Below are 18,489 nucleotides of genomic sequence, written 5' to 3'. Positions count from 1 at the left end.
TGATTCAAGTGAGGCACATCCGGGTCACTGTAAAGGCAACCGGAAGTAGTAACGCGCGTTTTTAACCAGGCTGCACGCGACAGGAATGGACATTTAGAATAGAGATAAATGTAAAATGTTGCAACTGCACTTCGTCCTGTTTTATCAAGCCCGAAATAATGGCAGATGAGACACACTGCTCGGAGTTCAGGGACTGGGAGGTGGACACTGCAGCCTGTAATGGAGTGAAAGAGGAGAAACAGCTTTCTGCTGCTCAGAGAAGAAACTACAGCCTCTGTAGGAGGAAGGTGAGTCCAAACTGTCAACCTGTCCCCTTTAAAGAGCTTTCAGCTTTTCTGTGTCCAGCCCACAAACTGTAACTAAAAAATAAGCATGGGAACAGTGATCAGCCTCATCGTTTCACTTCATGATTGTCAGTTTTTTTTTTGTTATGTAGTCCTCCACATCCTGGTTAAATGTAAATCATAACAACAATCGTCAGAACTATGAGTCTAATAAATAATAATAACAATAATGATGATTAAAAGACAACAATACAAGACAGTTTATTGGAGGCACTTTTTCAAAGGAAAAAAAAACAACAACAATTCCCCATGAGATAGAAATGGGGATGGTGGAAAGGAAAAGCTCACTTTTAACAGGAAGAAACCTCCAACACCAGACTCAGACACAGAGACTTCCGGCTGTACTAGTTTGGGTTCGGCAATACAAACAGAAAACAGATAAAATGACAGCGACAGAGGGCAAGGGGCAGACAGTCATAAACCCAGTCACTGTGGTTGTGATGGGGCAGAAGGCTCAGCACTTATTACACTACAAATCAAACTGTGGCATTGGATGTATCACACAAAAACTTCCACTGTGTGCATTCACTGCTTTCTACATGTGTCATTTTGAAATCCCTGCAGACGTTTTCTGCCTTTGTTGCGACCAAGAGGAACCACAGTGAAGCGAACGCCCCATCTTGGCACTGCTGCGGTCAGATCTTCAACGATCACTCTGCTATTCACAAACACGTGGCCCGGACTCACGATGCTGAAATCCAGCAGGTCACAAAGGACTCGTACGAACGGTTGTTCAGTAAACTGAAAGAAGAGCCAGAAACAAAGCAGCCCAATGAGTTTAAAGCTGAGGATGTAGACATCTCTACATGGATACCCAACGTGAGCCACGTCTCAACGGAGCAGCTCAAAAAGTAAGAACGAAGTCCTATTGCAATGTCTTGATCTCAGTGTGATAGTAAATGCTGGAGTTCTTGTCTTGTTTATGTGTTAGTGGTCCAGGGAGGGTTCTCCTCTACTACCACTACTGTCAGGTGAAAGATCCACACGTCATCTGTGCCTGGCAGAAAGCTTTGTGTGAGAAACTGCACTTAAGCGGCAAGGTGAGTAATTTGTCGTTTTCACAAACTCCAGCTGGAACGCTTCTTCTTTTTAAGGAACAGCTCATTACATGTTCATTTAAAGTAACTGACCCTTTGAAATATGCCTTTTATTTTAGATCCGAGTGGCAACAGAAGGCATCAACGGAACAGTGGGTGGCACCACCGTGGCCACTGACATTTACATTGAAGCAATGCAATCACACCCGCTGTTCCGGATGGGAAAAGATGACTTTAAGGTCAGAATCGGATCAGCTTCGTTGCATGAAAATCACTGAAGTAGCAATATGATTCACATTTAGCCCCGTTACACAAGTTTAGGTTATTTCTAAGAAGTAATATGAGCCAGGTTACAGGACACAAGTCCAGAGTCAAAACAGTCAGGCAGTCAAAATTTCAGTCAAATGTCTGTGAAAAATGTATGCAAATAGCAACGGATGCAACGAGCTGCAGAAAGTTTCAAAAAAATGATACATGAACAAATGAAGGTTTATACACAATGCTAAGACACAAAAGTGACCAGAAAGAGACAAAAGTATTACTGCAAGAAGATATGAAACTGTTGGTTACAACATAGACATAAAAACATATCAAATGGTCTCAACTGTCCAGTGAGCAGAGCAGTGCTCGTGTTTTTATTAAACCTTGTATTGTCATTCTTCAGAGCAGTGATGGAGGTGCAGAGTGTTTCACCGACTTGAAAGTCGGTGTCTTCAAGGAAATCGTCCCCATGGGGGTGGATCCTGACGTTCTCTCCTACCAGCAAGCAGGTGATGTTCGTTAGTGGCTGATCACCTCCATAGATCCACTGTTTGTTTTGTTTGTGTCCTCTCGCTGTGTTCTCGTTTTATGTAACGGCAGCCTTTTTCTTTCTTTTCTCCGTCTCTCAGGAGTTCATTTGGAGCCTGAGGAGTTTCACAAAGAAGTGGAAACTCTTCTAGCTAAAGGAGACCTGTGTGACGACACCATCCTCTTGGACTGCCGCAATTTTTACGAGAGTAAAATTGTAAATGTTGCACCTTGTCTTCTTCATGTTCCAGAGCTGGGGTGTGAAACTCATTTCAGTTCAGGGATCATTTTCTGAGGAGTTCCTCAGAAGCTGATGAAGTAAACGTCTGTCATTTTAATTCCTGTCCAGGGTCAGTTCACGCAGTGTTTGGCCCCCGACATCCGGAAGTTCAGCTACTTCCCGGACTACGTGGACCAGAACCTGGAGCTGTTCAGAGACAAGAAGGTGCTGATGTACTGCACAGGAGGGATCCGGTGTGAGCGCGGCTCCGCATACCTCCGCTCCAAAGTACGTGCACCGTCTGATCACTTACAGTTCTCCTTGGCTTACACCTCTTCTCCTGTTCCAGAATAAAATTCAGCTTTCTTTGACATTACTGTCCGTACTGATTCTCAATCAGACATTTATCCTGCCCTGAATAATTTATTCAAACTAAATATTGCAAATTTTAACAATTTGAGATTTAAATTTTCAAACCTTTGACTTTATATCATGCTGTAAAGTCACGAAAAATGACATTTACAGGTGATTTAGATTCATTATACAAAACCCCTTGTTTTAGTTTTAATAAGTTGATGATTCAAGTCAAGCATAAAGCACCATTTATTTGTTTTAACCAGAGACCATAATCTTCTCAATTATAACTGCAGTTTTAGTTCAGATGAAATAAATGCAGAATGAAAATGACAAAGCATTAATGCTGCTAGTCCAAGATAATACACTTTAGATTGCTTTAAATATGTATATTTTCTCCCATTTTGAAAATGTTTTTAGTGTTTAATCAGTGTTGATTTATTTGATGTTGTAAATCCTTAAATTTAATTTTCTCATTAATAATTCATAATGCTGTATTAGCTATATTGTTTTTTATGTTAATGTTTAAATATTTGTTATTCTTTAATATTAATGTCTTATCATCATGTGATGTGGAGCTGCTGTGAATTTCTCTCAGTACAGTCTTACCTTAGCTTTTCACTCATATTCAAATTTTTGAGTACAGTAAAATAATTGATCTTATATAATAATCTCCTGGGTGTATTTCTGGAGATTCGCCCCAGAATGTTTTCAGAATATTTCCCTTGTGTGAATATTTCTTTATTTTTTAATATATTTCCTCCCTACCCTGTTGGCCTGCCTGCAGGAGGTGTGTAAAGAGGTTTATCAGCTGAAAGGTGGCATTCATAAGTACCTGGAACGTTTCCCAGAAGGTTTTTACCGTGGGAAACTCTTCGTGTTTGACGAGCGCTACGCCATCTCCTCCAACAGCGACGTCATCTCAGGTTAGTTTTTATTTTCATGAATGAAAAACGGATGAACTTCATCGCTGAACCCTGATATTTGTCGGATGGATTGATCTCTGGTCTCCGATCAGACTGCAGGTACTGCGGCTGTCCGTGGGACCGCTACGAGCTCTGTTCCACCCGGTCCTGCTGCCAGCTGGTTCTGTCCTGTACGAGCTGCAGGCAGGACGGACGCACGGCGTGCTGCCCCACCTGTCAGGCCAAAGGGCGGGCTCGGATCGAGGCCTCGCCGCCGCACAAAGAGGAGTGCGAGTGCACCGACCAACGGCCCAGAATCCCTCAGGATGTGCCGCCGCACCCCGACTGAGAAATCTGATCCATTGGAAGTGGATGGAAAATTTGAACTTTCAAGAATATGTATATTTGCTGATTTTATATGTGAATTACTGTAAACATTTTATCTTCAATAACAACAAAACCATCGTTTCCAATTACAGTTCAGAACTGTCATGACTGTTTTCTTTCCACCTATACTGCTTTGTCCAACTTGAGAGGAGCTACAGTATTTTATTTTTTTAAAGCAAGTTTAAGATCGTTTTTTTTTTCAATCACCTAAAAGCTAACAACGAACACACATATAGAAAATGAACAGTTTTGCAGATCCCGTGTGCGCATGTGTGCGTGCGTGCGTGTGCATGGCAGAGCTCTGTGAGTGTGAATAAAAACAAAACAGCCTGAAGGACTGAAGTGACTTGCAGATGAACTGCAGTTATAATCCAGCTGCAGGTGGGATTTTCAACTCATCTATTAATAAATTACTAGAATAGAAATGACTTGATAAGGCGTAACGGTTTAAACCTACAGAAAACATTCCATACAATACTATACATAAAGGAAATATTTCTGCCACAGTAGAGTGAAAACCAAAAGCTACATTTTTAAAACTGCTGCTTTTTACTGTCTAGTTTCAGCCATAGTCTAAAATATGACTATTATAGATTTTATTGTGCACATTTAGCACAGAGTAAAAACTTCAGTTACTTAAATTGAAAGCATTTCAAGAAAAAATTCACCTTATAAATTTATTAACTCAAAACATCTTTAAAGGGATACTTCAACATTTTGGCAAATTGGCCCATTTAATGCAATTCCTTAGTCATTTCGAACAGCATACTTAGTTTTTTTGTGAGGGCGAGCGGTTGTTTATTCAGAGGCGAGTCAGGGAAGGTTTTCGGGACGGACACAATGGAAGTGAATGGTATTTTTGTTCCCCCTTGTCAAACTCATCAAATGCACAATCCAACAACCCCAAAACACTTTGGTGGACACGTTCTATTTCATCCCTCCTGACCGCCAGAGGCGGTGCTTCAAGCACTGAATGATCATTCTTGCGTATGCACATGTCGAGGATAAATAACAACATCACCTGGTGACCTCCAGTGACTTACATGAGTCTATAAGTCACGTGACACCGGCGACTCAGTCCCTTTTGTTCTTCTCGCGCATGGTCGAGTACTTTGCTGCTTGGAGTGTTTTTTGGGACCCACGGCTGCTGTTTGCGACTCACTGCTGTTAGCCCGTGACCTAGCTGTGTACGGTCGGTGTTGCGAGCACGGCTCACCCTCCGGGGCTGCGTGAGTTGCCTGTGGCGGCGTGGTGCGTTCTGCCTCAGCGTGGTGAGTATTTCCTATTACCGTTTATGGTTTGGAAGCGGTTTTGTGTTTGTCGGTTGCCGTTTTCGGCGTGACTTTCTGTTTTGCTGCGGCTGTTTTCGGCTGGTTGTCTAGTGATAATTGGTTTATTGCCGTGTCCGGCTCCTTCTTTTGGTTGTTGTTTTTTTTTCTCCTGGTATATCAGCGACGTGTTTTTTTTTTTTTTTTTGCCTGCTCGCCTTTTTTTCTTCCCTTTTTGGGTCTCCACGGGTAGCGTGTTCGCTCATGTGACTGTGTTTGGTGGCTAATTTTGCGGTCATAGTGCCGTCTACGCCCGGTCTGACCCCCAGTTTGTGCGACAATGCTTGATTCTCCCTGTTGCCGGGACTGTTTGGCTCCACTCCAACGGGACGATGGGCATGATCTGTGCCCTTCCTGTCTGGGGGTGGCCCACCTGCAGGAGGGCCTCACTGAAAATCCTTGCCTGAACTGCAGTGTGATGCCCTTCTCGCTGCGTACAGCTCGCCTAGCCGCATTTGAGGGTTCGGCGGCATGGACGTCGGCATCGTCCTCTGCTCCGCTCCCTGCTGCGCAGGCGGTACGGCGCTCCGCTGCGCAGGAGACGCTTCTTCCACCCCACGTGAACGCTCCACTGGGGGTGACACTGCTGCTCAACGGAAGCGATCCAAAGGGGAGCGTTCTTCTTCACTGGCGGTGAAGGTTGATACTTTGACGACTGAGCTGGCTCAGATGAAGGCTCTCCTCCAGGCCCTTCAGGGTGCGGAGGGTCGCCAGGAGGCCCCTGCGCTTTCCACTGAGGACTCATCCTCTCTTTGTGAGGAGGATGCCATATCTGTTGCGGCGTCGGATTCCCATTTTCAGGACTCTGACTCGCAGTTTTTTGGGCCGCCAGATGTGAGCCCCGAGGCTTCTGAGGGGGGCTCTCAGGTGTCCGCCTTTTCCGTGAGGAGTGAGGATAATGCTGCCGTATCCGCAATTCGCACGGCGCTGGCACGTCTGCATCTTGACGCACCTCCTACGCAGTCGGCTGCATCCTGTGCCTTTTATCGGCGACAGGCTTCTGCCACGGCTTTTTTGGTGCCACCGTCGGCGGAATATATCGGCCAGCTTCAGGCCTGCTGGACTGATACAAAGGCCTTTTCTAAACCTACTGCTGATGGTAGGGTCCTGGCTTCAATGCAAGAGGCTGCTAAGTTTGGGTTGGACCCTATGCCGGCTGTTGAACCTGCCATGGTCTCCCTTATTGCGCCCCCGGATGAGGCCTTGAGGACGGATGCTAGGTGCCCGCGTTCTCAATGTTGAGCTACTGACGAGCTGCTCTGCAGGGCTTATGAGGCGGGGGCTCGGATCAGAGTCCTGCACGAGTCCAATTTTCAAGACCCGCCCCGACCCGACCCGGGGACGTACAAACCCGCAACCGAACCGCAAACCCGCGCATCAGCCCAACTAGTACCGCGACCCAATCCGACCCATTGAAAAACGACCCGCAGCCCGACCCGTCACCCGTATTTATAGTACCGTAATCATTTTGGGTCACAATATCTGCATGCATACAGCATATCGCCGCAGTTAAGGTGCCAGTGACTAAATAACGCACCTGAATGAAGCAGCTCTTCCAGTAAGAGCCTGACTTCAGTCATGAATCATCAGCCCTGTGTGTTCTTCTCCCATACAACTGTAAAAACACTCGTTTGTTACGTTTAATGCTTTTAAACTTTTAATGTCTTAAAGGTAACTTTACGTGTGTAATAGATTTACTTTCTGTCCAGACTTGAGCGGCGTTCAGCAGTTACGAGCCATGACATCCATCAGGCAAACACTGTGTAATGTTTGAACACTTCAGGAACATTACAAAGTGATAGTTCTACGTTTTATCCATTTATTTCTCAAATATCTAAATAGCTATTAACTGTTTTGGAAGTGGCGCTGGTTAGACGGTGGCAGACCATTTGATGCTCTCGTCCAATCACAAATTGTGTTATTAGATGGCGAAATGCGATTAAACAGCTGAGCCAATGACTGTCACAAAATAGCGGAAGCAACCCTCAGAGAGTAATGACCAAGATAGTTTTCTGTAGTTTGCTCAACTAACTGAAAAGCCCGGAAATGGATGCAGAAGAGACGCGGTGCAGCTGCAGACAGTCGCAGCAGATGGATCACATCACAACGTTTTTATTTTATTTATTATTATTTTATATTGATTCTCATGAGTCAATCTACAACCCGCGACCCGACTTGCAAGCTATTTTTCCCACCCAGATCCGAATCCGAGAAAAAAAAAGCTTTTAAAAACCACCCGCAAATCAGCTGTTTTTGCGGGTACCCGACCCAGTGCAGGACTCTGGCTCGGATGGGACGGATTGGTAACTCCATGTCCCATCTGTTACTGGGCCTGGCTTCGTCTCTGGAAGCGGTGGGGTTGGTCTCCCCTACACAGGGCCTTGTTGATGCTTCCCTACAGGCCTTTGCCTTCATGTCCCGGGAGTTAGGTCGCCTTCTGTCTACCTTGGTTCAGGCTCGTAGGCAGGTCTGGTTGGCGCAGTCCCCCCTGACGGAGTCTTGCAGGAGAACCCTGCGAAGTCTGCCTGTCCTCCCGGGTGAGCTTTTCAGCTCTGTTGCACTGGAGGCTCTGTAGCGTACAGCGCAGGCCACCCAAACGCGGCAACAGCTGGTTGGTCTTCACCAGTGGGCTCCTCCATGCCTCAGCTCGCAGGGGCCGGGCCCTAGGGTTTTCACCCCTTCCTCTGACCCTTTCACCGTTCCTCGGCTTCCCGTTTCAAGGTCGGTTAGGTTGCGGAGCGATCGACCGGGAGCCCGGCTTCTCATTCGCCTCAACTGGGGCAGAGGGGGCGGCGGTCCCCCAGGTCCTCTAAGGACCGTGGGGGTCGTCCATAGGTCTGGGGGGCTGGTGGTGGGTTGTTTTACCCCGGAGCAGCTCCGGTACTGGGCTGCCAACACTCGAGATCGTTGGGTGTTACACACGATTTCCGGGGGTTACAGGCTGTAGTTCCGCCGCCTGCCTCCTGTTTCGGGCCAGGTCCGGGTCACTCACATTCTGGACCCAGCGAGGTCCTGGGCACTACAACGAGAAATTGTGACCTTGCTGGACAAGGGCGCGGTGGTGCCTGTGAACCCCCTGCGGGATCCAGGGGGTTTTTATTCCAGGTATTTCCTGGTCCCGAAGAGGACAAGGGACCTGCAACTGGTATTAGACCTACGGGGTCTGAACGAGTTTTTAAAGATTTTATCTTTTCACATGTTGCGCACCAAGGATGTGTGGATGTGTGGATGGTGGCAGAGGACGAGTGGTTCACCAGCATCGACCTGAAAGATGCATACTTTCATGTACCAGTCGCCCCTCCCCACTGGAGGTTCCTGCGCTTTGCTTTCCAGGGATGGCACTTCGAGTTCAGGGTCCTCCCCTTCGGCTTGTCCCTGTCCCCACAGGTGTTTACGAGGGTGGTGGCAGCTGCCCTCGCACCGTTGCAAGCAAGGGGGTTGAAGATTCTACCCTACCTGGACGACTGGCTCATTTGTGCACCGTCACGCGTGCAGGCTGTGCGGGACACGGAGACAGTCCTGATGCATGTTCGTCTGTTGGGGTTCAGGGTGAATTATGCCAAGACCAGGTTGGCCCCCACACAGAGCACCGTTTTTCTCGGGGTTGCTCTGGACACTGTCATCATGACGGGCCGGGCACACACAGACACACACAGAGTTTTAGCCCCCCCCCCCAATTTTCAAAACAAATTGAAAGCCTTCCTATTAAGGTGTGGGCTTAAAAGGTTCTTCAGACTCCTTTTCGATCATGTGAACATGCAAACTGCACTTTTCAAAGACAGATTCTTAAACATTTGAAACATTTGTTTGGTTTTTTTATTTTATTTTGTTCTTTTTTACATTTTCATAATGAAGATATGTAAATTAATCAATATTTACAGAGGGGGGCTGCTGCTGGGGGCTGAGGGGGGCCGGAGGAGGGCTGCTGCTGGGGGCTGAGGGGCCTGAGGGGGGCCGGAGGAGGGCTGCTGCTGGGGGCTGAGGGGCCTGAGGGGGGCCTGAGGAGGGCTGCTGCTGGGGGCCTCAGGGGGGCCGGAGGAGGGCTGCTGCTGAGGGCCTGAGGGGGGCCTGAGGAGGGCTGCTGCTGGGGGCCGGAGGGGGATGAGGAGGGCTGCTGCTGGGCGCCTGACTGGGGCCTGAGGAGGGCTGCTGCTGGGGGCCTGAGAGGGGCCGGAGGAGGGCTGCTGCTGAGGGCCTGAGGGGGGCCTGAGGAGGTCTGCTGCTGGGGGCCGGAGGGGCCTGAGGAGGGCTGCTGCTGTGGGCCTGAGGGGGGCCTGAGGTGGGCTGCTGCTGTGGGCCTGTGTGGGGCCTAAGTGGGGCCGGAGGAGGGCTGCTGCTGAGGGCCTGAGGGGGGCCTGAGGGGGGCTGCTGCTGGAGGCGTGAGGGGGGCCTGAGGAGTTCTGCTGCTGGAGGCCTGAAGGGGGCCTGAGGGGCCTGAGGAGGGCTGCTGCTGGGGGCCTGAGGGGCCTGAGGGGGGCCTGAGGAGGGCTGCTGCTGGGGGCCTGAGTGGGGCCTGAGGAGGGCTGCTGCTGGGGGCCTGAGAGGGGCCGGAGGAGGGCTGCTGCTGAGGGCCTGAGGGGGGCCTGAGGAGGTCTGCTGCTGGGGGCCTGAGGGGCCTGAGGAGGGCTGCTGCTGTGGGCCTGTGTGGGGCCTAAGTGGGGCCGGAGGAGGGCTGCTGCTGAGGGCCTGAGGGGGGCCTGAGGGGGGCTGCTGCTGGAGGCGTGAGGGGGGCCTGAGGAGTTCTGCTGCTGGAGGCCTGAAGGGGGCCTGAGGGGCCTGAGGAGGGCTGCTGCTGGGGGCCTGAGGGGGGCCTGAGGAGGGCTGCTGCTGGGGGCCTGAGTGGGGCCTGAGGAGGGCTGCTGCTGGGGGCCTGAGAGGGGCCGGAGGAGGGCTGCTGCTGGGGGCCTGAGGGGGGCCTGCGGAGGTCTGCTGCTGGGGGCCTGAGGGGCCTGAGGAGGGCTGTTGCTGTGGGCCTGAGGGGGGCCTGAGGAGGGCTGCTGCTGTGGGCCTGTGTGGGGCCTAAGTGGGGCCGGAGGAGGGCTGCTGCTGAGGACCTGAGGGGGGCCTGAGGGGGGCTGCTGCTGGAGGCGTGAGGGGGGCCTAAGGAGTTCTGCTGCTGGAGGACTGAAGGGGGCCTGAGGGGCCTGAGGAGGGCTGCTGCTGGGGGCCTGAGGGGCCTGAGGGGGCCCTGAGGAGGGCTGCTGCTTGGGGCCTGAGTGGGGCCTGAGGGGGGCCTGAGGAGGGCTGCTGCTGGGGGCCTGAGGGGCCTGAGGAGGGCTGCTACTGGGGGCCTGAGGGGGGCTTGAAGAGGGCTGCTGCTGTGGGCCAGTGTGGGGCCTAAGTGGGGCCGGAGGAGGGCTGCTGCTGGGGGCCTGAGTGGGGCCTGAGGGGGGCCTGAGGAGGGCTGCTGCTGGGGGCCTGAGGGGCCTGAGGAGGGCTGCTACTGGGGGCCTGAGTGGGGCTTTAAGAGGGCTGCTGCTGGGGGCCTGAGGGGCCTGAGGGGGGCCTGAGGAGGGCTGCTGCTGGGGGCCTGAGTGGGGCCTGAGGAGGGCTGCTGCTGGGGGCCTGAGGGGCCTGAGGAGGGCTGCTGCTGGGGGCCTGAGGGGCCTGAGGAGGCTGCTGCTGGGGGCCTTTGGAGGACTGCTGTTGGAGGCCTGAGGGGCCTGAGGGGGGCCTGAGGAGGACTGCTGCTGGGGGCGTGACGGGGGCCTGAGGAGGGCTGCTGCTGGGGGCCTGAGTGGGGCCTGAAGGGGGCCTGAGTAGGGCTGCTGCTGGGGGCCTGAGGCAGGCTGCTGCTGTGGGCCTGAGGCGGGCCAGAGGAGGGCTGCTGCTGAGGGCCTGAGGGGGGCCTGAGGACGGCTACTGGTGGGCGCCTGAGGGGGGCCTGAGGAGGGCTGCTGCTGGGGGCCTGAGGAAGTCTGCTGCTGGAGGCCTGAGGGGGGCCTAAGGGGCCTGAGGAGGGCTGCTGCTGGAGGCCTGAGGGGGGCCTGAGGTGGGCTGCTGCTGTGGGCCTGAGGGGCCTGAGGAGGCCTGCTGCTGGGGGCCTGAGGGGCCTGAGGAGGGCTGCTGCTGGGGGCCTGAGGGGCCTGAGGGGGGGCCGGAGGAGGTCTGCTACTGGGGGCCTGAGGGTCGCCTGATGAGGGCTGCTGCTGGGGGCCTGAGGAGTTCTGCTGTTGGAGGTCTGAGGAGGGCTGCTACTGGGGGTCTGAGGGGGGCCTGAGGAGGGCTGCTGCTGGGGGCCTGAGGGGGGCCTGAGGAGGGCTGCTGCTGGGGGCCTGAGGGGCCTGACGAGGCTGCTGCTGGGGGCCTTTGGAGGGCTGCTGTTGGAGGCCTGAGGGGCCTGAGAGTCCTGAGGAGGGCTGCTGCTGGGGGCCTGAGGAGGGCTGCTACTGGGGGCCTGAGGGGGGCCTGAAGAGGGCTGCTGCTGGGGGCCTGAGGAGCGCCTGAGGAGGGCTGCTGCTGTAGGCCTGAGGGGGCCTGAGGGGGGCCTGAGGAGGGCTGCTGCTGGGGGCCTGAGGGGCCTGAGGAGGGCTGCTGTTGGGGGCCTGTGGGGGGCCTGAGGAGGGCTGCTGCTGGGGGCCTGAGGGGCCTGAGGAGGGCTGCTGTTGGGGGCCTGAGGGGGGCCTGAGGAGGGCTGCTGCTGGGGGCCTGAGGGGCCTGAGGAGGGCTGCTGTTGGGGGCCTGAGGAGGGCCTGAGGAGGGCTGCTGCTGGGGGCCTGAGGGGGGCTGCTGTTGGCGGCCTGAGGAGGGCTACTGCTGGGGGCCTGGGGGCCTGAGGAGGGCTGCTGCTGGGGGCCTGAAGGGGGCTGCTACTGGGGGCCTGAGGAGGGCTGCTGCTGGGGGCCCGAGGGGGGCTGCTGCTGGGGGCCTGAGGGGGGCTGCTGCTGGGGACCCAAAGGGCCTGAGGGGGGCTGCTACTGGGGGCCTGAGGGTTGCTGCTGTGGGGGCTGAGGGGGGCTGCTGTTGGGGGCCTGGGTGAGGTTACTGCTGTGGGTCTGGGTGGGGCTCCTGGTGGGGGCACATGTCGGGCTTAAACCCTGGGCATATGCGGGGCTGGTGCTGGGAATGTGCGCAGGGCCCCAGCTCAGGACGAATGTGTTTTTTCTGCTGGGGATCTGGTTTGGGCTCCTGCTGGGGGCCTGGATGGAGCTTTTGGTGGGGGCAGATGTAGGGCTGAAACCCTTGGCGCACGCGGGGCTCTCGCCGGGAATGTGCGTTGGGCTCCAGCTGGGGGCACATATTGTTTTTCAGCGGGGGGCCTGGGTGGGGCTCCTGCTGGGGCCCTGGGTGGGGCTTCTGCTGGGGCCCTGGCTGGTGTTCCTGCTGGGGTCCTGGTTTGAGCTTCTGCCGGGGGTGAACGTAGACCTCGTACCCCGGGCGCACGCGGGGCTCTCGCCGGGAATGTGCCTGGGGCCCCAGCGGGTGGGGTTTCTGCTGGAGGCCCGAGTGGGGCTTCTGCTGGGGTCCTGGCTGGAGCTTCTGCTTGGGGTGAACGTAGGGCTCGTACCCTGGGCGCACGCGGGCCTCTCGCCGGGAATGTGCCTGGGTATGGAGATAATTTTGTTTATTTATTATTCAATCAATCAAAAATGGTTTTGCAATCAAAAAAGAGAGTTGAGACCAAAAAACATAAAGTTGCAATTAAAAAATAAAAGTTCAATCAAATAGAATAGATCTGAGATCTAAATAATTTAAGTGGCAACCCCAACAATTTTTTTTTTTAGATCAAAACAGATAAAAGCTTTCTGAAGTTTTGCTTGCAAGCTCAAAAATTTTGGTTTTGAATTCAAAAGTTTTGGTTTTGAATTCAAAAGTTTTGCTTGCAAATCCAAAAGTTTTGCTTGCGAATCTGACTGAACCCAGTGGGCTGGGCCAACACTGGTGGAAGAGAGAAGAGCTCCTATTGGTCGTTTTGACCTCACTCCACCACCTGTCTCCACGCTGTTGCTGGTTGCTTCCGCATTCGGTAAAGGCCAGTACACATTACAGGCTTTTTTCAGTCTTCCCCGATTCAGAGACCACACACTAGAAGACAACAGAGGACAGATCGCACCAGATCTTTCTCTCCTGATCTTCTCATGTGTGGAGTCACTGTGGAACAGACTAGAAGATTCTTCATCAGAGAATCGGCTCCTCACTCTTCCAAATCTCGTGGAGTCAAACTTGACTTTGAGCGGTTTCCCTTCAGTCCTGTGTTCACATTAATCTCCACATTAATCTTTGCTGAGAGGCTATGAGGTATATTACTGTCAAACCACTTCTTTTTTCTCATGAACAAGATTGTAAAATTTGTCAGTTTTAATGTTAATGGTTTAAATGGGCCTGTCAAACGAAAAAGAGTGCTAACATACTTAATAAAGATTAAAACTGATATAGCCTTTATTCAGGAGACTCATCTCACTATAGAAGAGCACCAAAAATTAAAGAGAGGGTGGATAGGCAAGGTTTTCTCCTTGTCTTTTAGCTCCAAGACAAGAGGAGTCGCTATTTTGATAAATAAAAATATTCTCATCACTATCCATGACACAATTACTGACCCATTAGGCCGCTACGTTTTGATAAATTGTCAACTTTACTCAGAACAATGGACTTTGCTAAATCTTTATGCTCCAAACTATGATGATGTTTCTTTTATCCAGGACATTTTTCTTAAGGTATCAGGAGGTCATGAACATATTCTTATGGGAGGAAACTTCAATTTCTGTTTGGATCCAGTACTGGATAAATCTTCAACCTCCATTTACAAAACAAACTCAGCCTTAACTACTTTGTCATTTATGAATGATTTAAATCTAGCAGACGTTTGGAGGCAGATGCAGCCCCAAAACATAACTGGGGCCATCATAATTCACATACAAGAATAGATTTTTTCTTACAGTCAACACAGTTGAGTTACAGAGCATTAGATTCAGAATATTTATCAAGGATCCTCTCTGATCATTCCCCCCTTACTCTGTTTATAGAAATGCCAGAAAAAGGACCAACTTTATACAGGTGGCCTTTGAATCCAACCCTCTTAAAAAAACTGACTTCTGTACTTTTATCAGGGAAAAAAAATCAAACTATTTTGTGAAACAAATTGTGCCTCCTCACCCAATAGTTTCATATTATGGGATACATTAAAAGCTTATTTAAGAGGACAGATCATTTCCTATACAAATAGTCTTAAAAAAAAAAAATCTTAGACAGCAGAATTGGAAATTTTAGAGAGTGAAATTCTGAGCCTGGAGAAAAATTTTCAACGTCATTAAGATAAAAAGACTTACAATTTATTGGTTAATAAAAAAACTTAAGTATAATACATTAAGTACTTATAGAGCTAAGAAGAATATTTTGAGAACAAAACAAAGGCACTATGAATTGGGGGGAAAAGCTCAAAAAGTCCTGTCTTGGCAGTTCAAAAGGGAGGAAAGTTTAAAAACAATTAATCAAATTGAAAATGAATGTGGATGTATTACCCAAAATCCAAAAGAAATAAATGAAACCTTCAAAAACTATGTTAATCTATATAAATTATAATCACTGGAAGATCTGTCTGCAGTAGATACATTTTTATCTAATCTAGGACAAGAGGGATCTAGATCTCCCATTTACTTCAAAAGAAATCCAGGAGGCTTTATCTTCTTTACAATCCAATAAATCACCAGGGGAAGATGGGTTTCCTCCTGAATTTTATAAAGAGTTTAAGGATTTGTTTGTGCCTCTTCTTATGGATGTGATAAATCTAGCATCCAGAACACAAAGCCTTCCTGACTCCTTTTTTTCGGCTATAATTACAGTGATCCCTAAAAAAAACAAAGATCCCCTAAAGTGCTCATCTTATAGACCGATCTCCCTTTTGAATACAGATTATAAAGTGATTTCTAAAGCTCTAGCAAATAGGCTGAGTAAATATTTACCAAAACTGATACACCCAGACCAGGTGGGTTTTATTCAGAAGAGATCCTCTGCCAATAATTTATGCAGGTTGTTTAATATTATTCATGAGGCAACATCCAGTGCTGAACCCAGTATAGCTGTCACTTTAGATGCTGAAAAACCCTTTGACAGGCTTGAATGGCCTTGTTTATTCAAGTTGTTATCTAAATTTGGATTTGGTTCTTATTTTATTAATTGGATTAAAGGTGCTGTAGGCAGGATTTTGCTAGTCAATGTTAATTTTTCCGTGTTTTCTTTGGATTAAATTTTAGAGTATCCATTGATAATCCTTTAGGAGTGTAGCATAATTGCACTACCGCGAGGGCGCAGCGTCTCCATCTGTCTCTGTTCTGAGCTGAAAAGGAATCTCGACAGCTCCAGGTATCTTTGACCAATCAGAAGAGCCCCTGAGGCTCTAACCGTGATTGGTCGAGGGGTGTTCATCGCACGTTCTTGTGGGAGGGGCTTAACTTGCATGAGGGCGTGATGTCAGAGAAAACAGGACAGGATTGGCTGTGCTGGGTTTCAAATCGCCATTTTAGATGGGTCAAATCGCCATGGCGGAGATGCGGAATCCTGCCTACAGCACCTTTAATACACTAGAAAACCACAAGCTAAATTTATTACTAACGGACAAATTTCCACTGTTTTCCCCCTGAACAGGTCGAGCCGACAAGGTTGCCCCTTATCCCCTGGCCTTTTTGTTATAGCCATCGAGCCTTTGGCCGAGTTAATCAGGCAAGATTCACAGATAAAGGGGGTAAAAGTGGGTAGGATGACATAAAGTTAATCTTATGGCAGATTATATTATTTTGTATTTAACAAAGCCCTTCAATTCTCTGGCTAAATTACAATCAATCTTACATCATTTTGGGTTTGTTTCAGGATATAAAGTGAATTATGAAAAAAGTGAAATTCTTCCCCTCTCAGACTTTGATTAAGTGGAATATGAACAGAGGAGCCCATTTAAATGGTCCCCAGAGGGGATAAGATACATTGGAATAATGGTGGATAACAGTTTAAAGAATCTGTACAATCTTAATTATGTGACACTAATTAGTCAAATAACAGAGGATCTGAAAAAATGGATAAATCTACCTATTACCTTGTTTGGCCAGATAAATTGTATTAAAGTGAACATATTGCCTAGACTGCAATACCTCTTTCAAGTCCTTACCAATTCCACTACCACTCAATTTTTTTAAGGACCTTAATAAACATATTAGACAATTCATATGGAATGGTAAACCTCCAAGGGTTTCAACTGAAAAACTTACCTGGGACTTTAAATTGGGGGGTCTTAAATTACCAAATCTGAAAAAGCATTATTTGGCAGCCCAAATGCAACTTGTTTCTTTTCTTTTTGGTAGGGAAAATATCCCACCGTGGGTTTTAATTGGAATGCATGCACTCAAAGAAACTGTTCCTGCGGATTTTGTTTATAAGTGGACGCCCAAAACTATTTCTATTAGAACTGACAACCCTGTATTAATACATGTCATCAAAACATGGTACGAAGTTCGTAAAAATGTTGGACTGGAAAATAATTTGCTACCCAAAACACCTCTGCACATGGTCTTGCACTAAATTTAATACATTCTGGCATGATTTCTCAGACATTATAACAAGACTCCTGGGAGTACATCTCCCATCATGTCCTCAAACTTGCTTGTTAGGGGATTTAACAAATATTGAAGCTCATATGAGAAGAACTCAAAATAAGTTTCTGGCTTTGGCCTTATGTGTTGCCAGGAAGTGCGTAGCCACTACATGGAAGTCCGATTCCATGTTTCCATGATTGATTGAATAATAAAGAAACAAAATTATCTCCATACCTGGGGCCCCAGCGGGTGGGGTTTCTGCTGAGTGCCTGGGTGGAGCTCCTGCTGGAGGCATTCAGGAAGCTCCTGCAGGGGACGTGGGTGGCGCTCCAGTCGGGGGTGACAGTAGAGCTCATACCCCGGCCGCACGTGGAACTTTCGGCGGTTACGCGCCTGGGACCCCAGTTGGGGGCACGTCTCAGGCTGTCTTTGAGGCCCACTTGGTCCAAGCTGGTTCATCTTGGATGACTGCTGTAAATACATCGGTTCAGAACATGTTGCCTCCACAAATGTCCAATATACACCTGTCTCACACACACACATCTGCTAAATTTAACAATATGAGCAAAATGAAACGGTAAAAGCCAGTAAAGTTGTTGTGGAGTGTTGCCAATTCAGAAAACGTTGGTGTAAAACACTTTTGTTATTTATTTCCAGTAATAATGTGAAATATTGACTTGAAAACAAAGGTTCTTACATTTCTCAGTGAGCGGTTGGTTCTCCTGTTGCTCTGTCACACTGGAAACGCCCTGGAAAACTTGAATTCAGTAATAATTGGAGTCCAGAAGCTCGCTCAGCATCTACAAGGGTAGTTTTCTAATGGTTGGACCATAAAGGTCGACAGCAAGAGGCTATAGGTCTGCACTGGAGGTCGCAAAAAATTTAAAATGGAATCCAATTCAAACTGGCCTGCAGATTTGAATGGATCAAAGTGTTGCTATAGAAACGGAGTCGAACTCTGGTCACATGACTTGGAATCGAGTCAGACTCGGTTCATGATTCATGAATCGAGTCTGACTCGGTTCATGAATTTGATGATTCTTGAGTTGACTTGAAACTTTGACTTGGATTTGAGTCGAGATTGCTTTCACACAGATTGAAAAAGAAAAGTATGTGAACGTGTGTGTATGTGATGTGCGCGTGCATGCACGATACGATTAATGTACTGAAAGTCTGCATTGAGCGAACATTAAACCCCACCGCCCGACCCGGGCTACGGCCGGGTTGTGAACCCGGCGGGCCCGACGAGTGACGGCAGGGTGGGACGCAGCGCGGACAGGTCCGGTTCCGAGCTCACGTTCCGGGGTCAGGCCGAGCCGAGGAACTCCGCGCTGCACCCCCTACCCGCCTGCTGCCCCGGTGACGGCCGTGAGAGAGTCTCCAGCAGACGAGGTGAGGAACCGGAGGCTGCAGCCGGAGATGGAGGCTGTGGACTCTGGTCCTCGTTCTTCAAGCGGAGGAGCTGAGAACATTGGCGGTCCTAGCTGGTTTAACGCCCCGGGCTGGAGCAGCCCAAGCTGCTTTGCGGGGTGGGGAGGGTGGGGTGGCTATGACATTCACTGCGCTGTGGAACACCAACAAATAATACTGTAGCGTTACAACACTG

At 49.9% G+C, this 18,489-nt stretch overlaps 1 protein-coding gene across 1 annotated transcript; it reads left to right on the top strand.

The window, feature by feature from the left end:
- The first annotated feature begins 79 nt into the window (after positions 1-79).
- On the top strand, positions 80-4,307 carry tstd2 (thiosulfate sulfurtransferase like domain containing 2). The gene is made up of 9 exons (XM_030107627.1): positions 80-287; positions 909-1,195; positions 1,276-1,384; positions 1,501-1,620; positions 2,046-2,151; positions 2,272-2,387; positions 2,520-2,678; positions 3,532-3,670; positions 3,763-4,307. The coding sequence occupies exons 1-9, from the start codon at positions 159-161 to the stop codon at positions 3,996-3,998; spliced, it is 1,401 nt and encodes a 466-aa protein (XP_029963487.1). The 5' UTR covers positions 80-158; the 3' UTR covers positions 3,999-4,307.
- Positions 4,308-18,489: the final 14,182 nt, after the last annotated feature.

Source organism: Salarias fasciatus, chromosome 2, assembly GCF_902148845.1.
Source record: "Salarias fasciatus chromosome 2, fSalaFa1.1, whole genome shotgun sequence".
Lineage (NCBI taxonomy): Eukaryota > Metazoa > Chordata > Actinopteri > Blenniiformes > Blenniidae > Salarias > Salarias fasciatus.
Note: the sequence above shows the minus strand (reverse complement) of the source record. Positions and strands in the feature narration are given on the sequence as shown.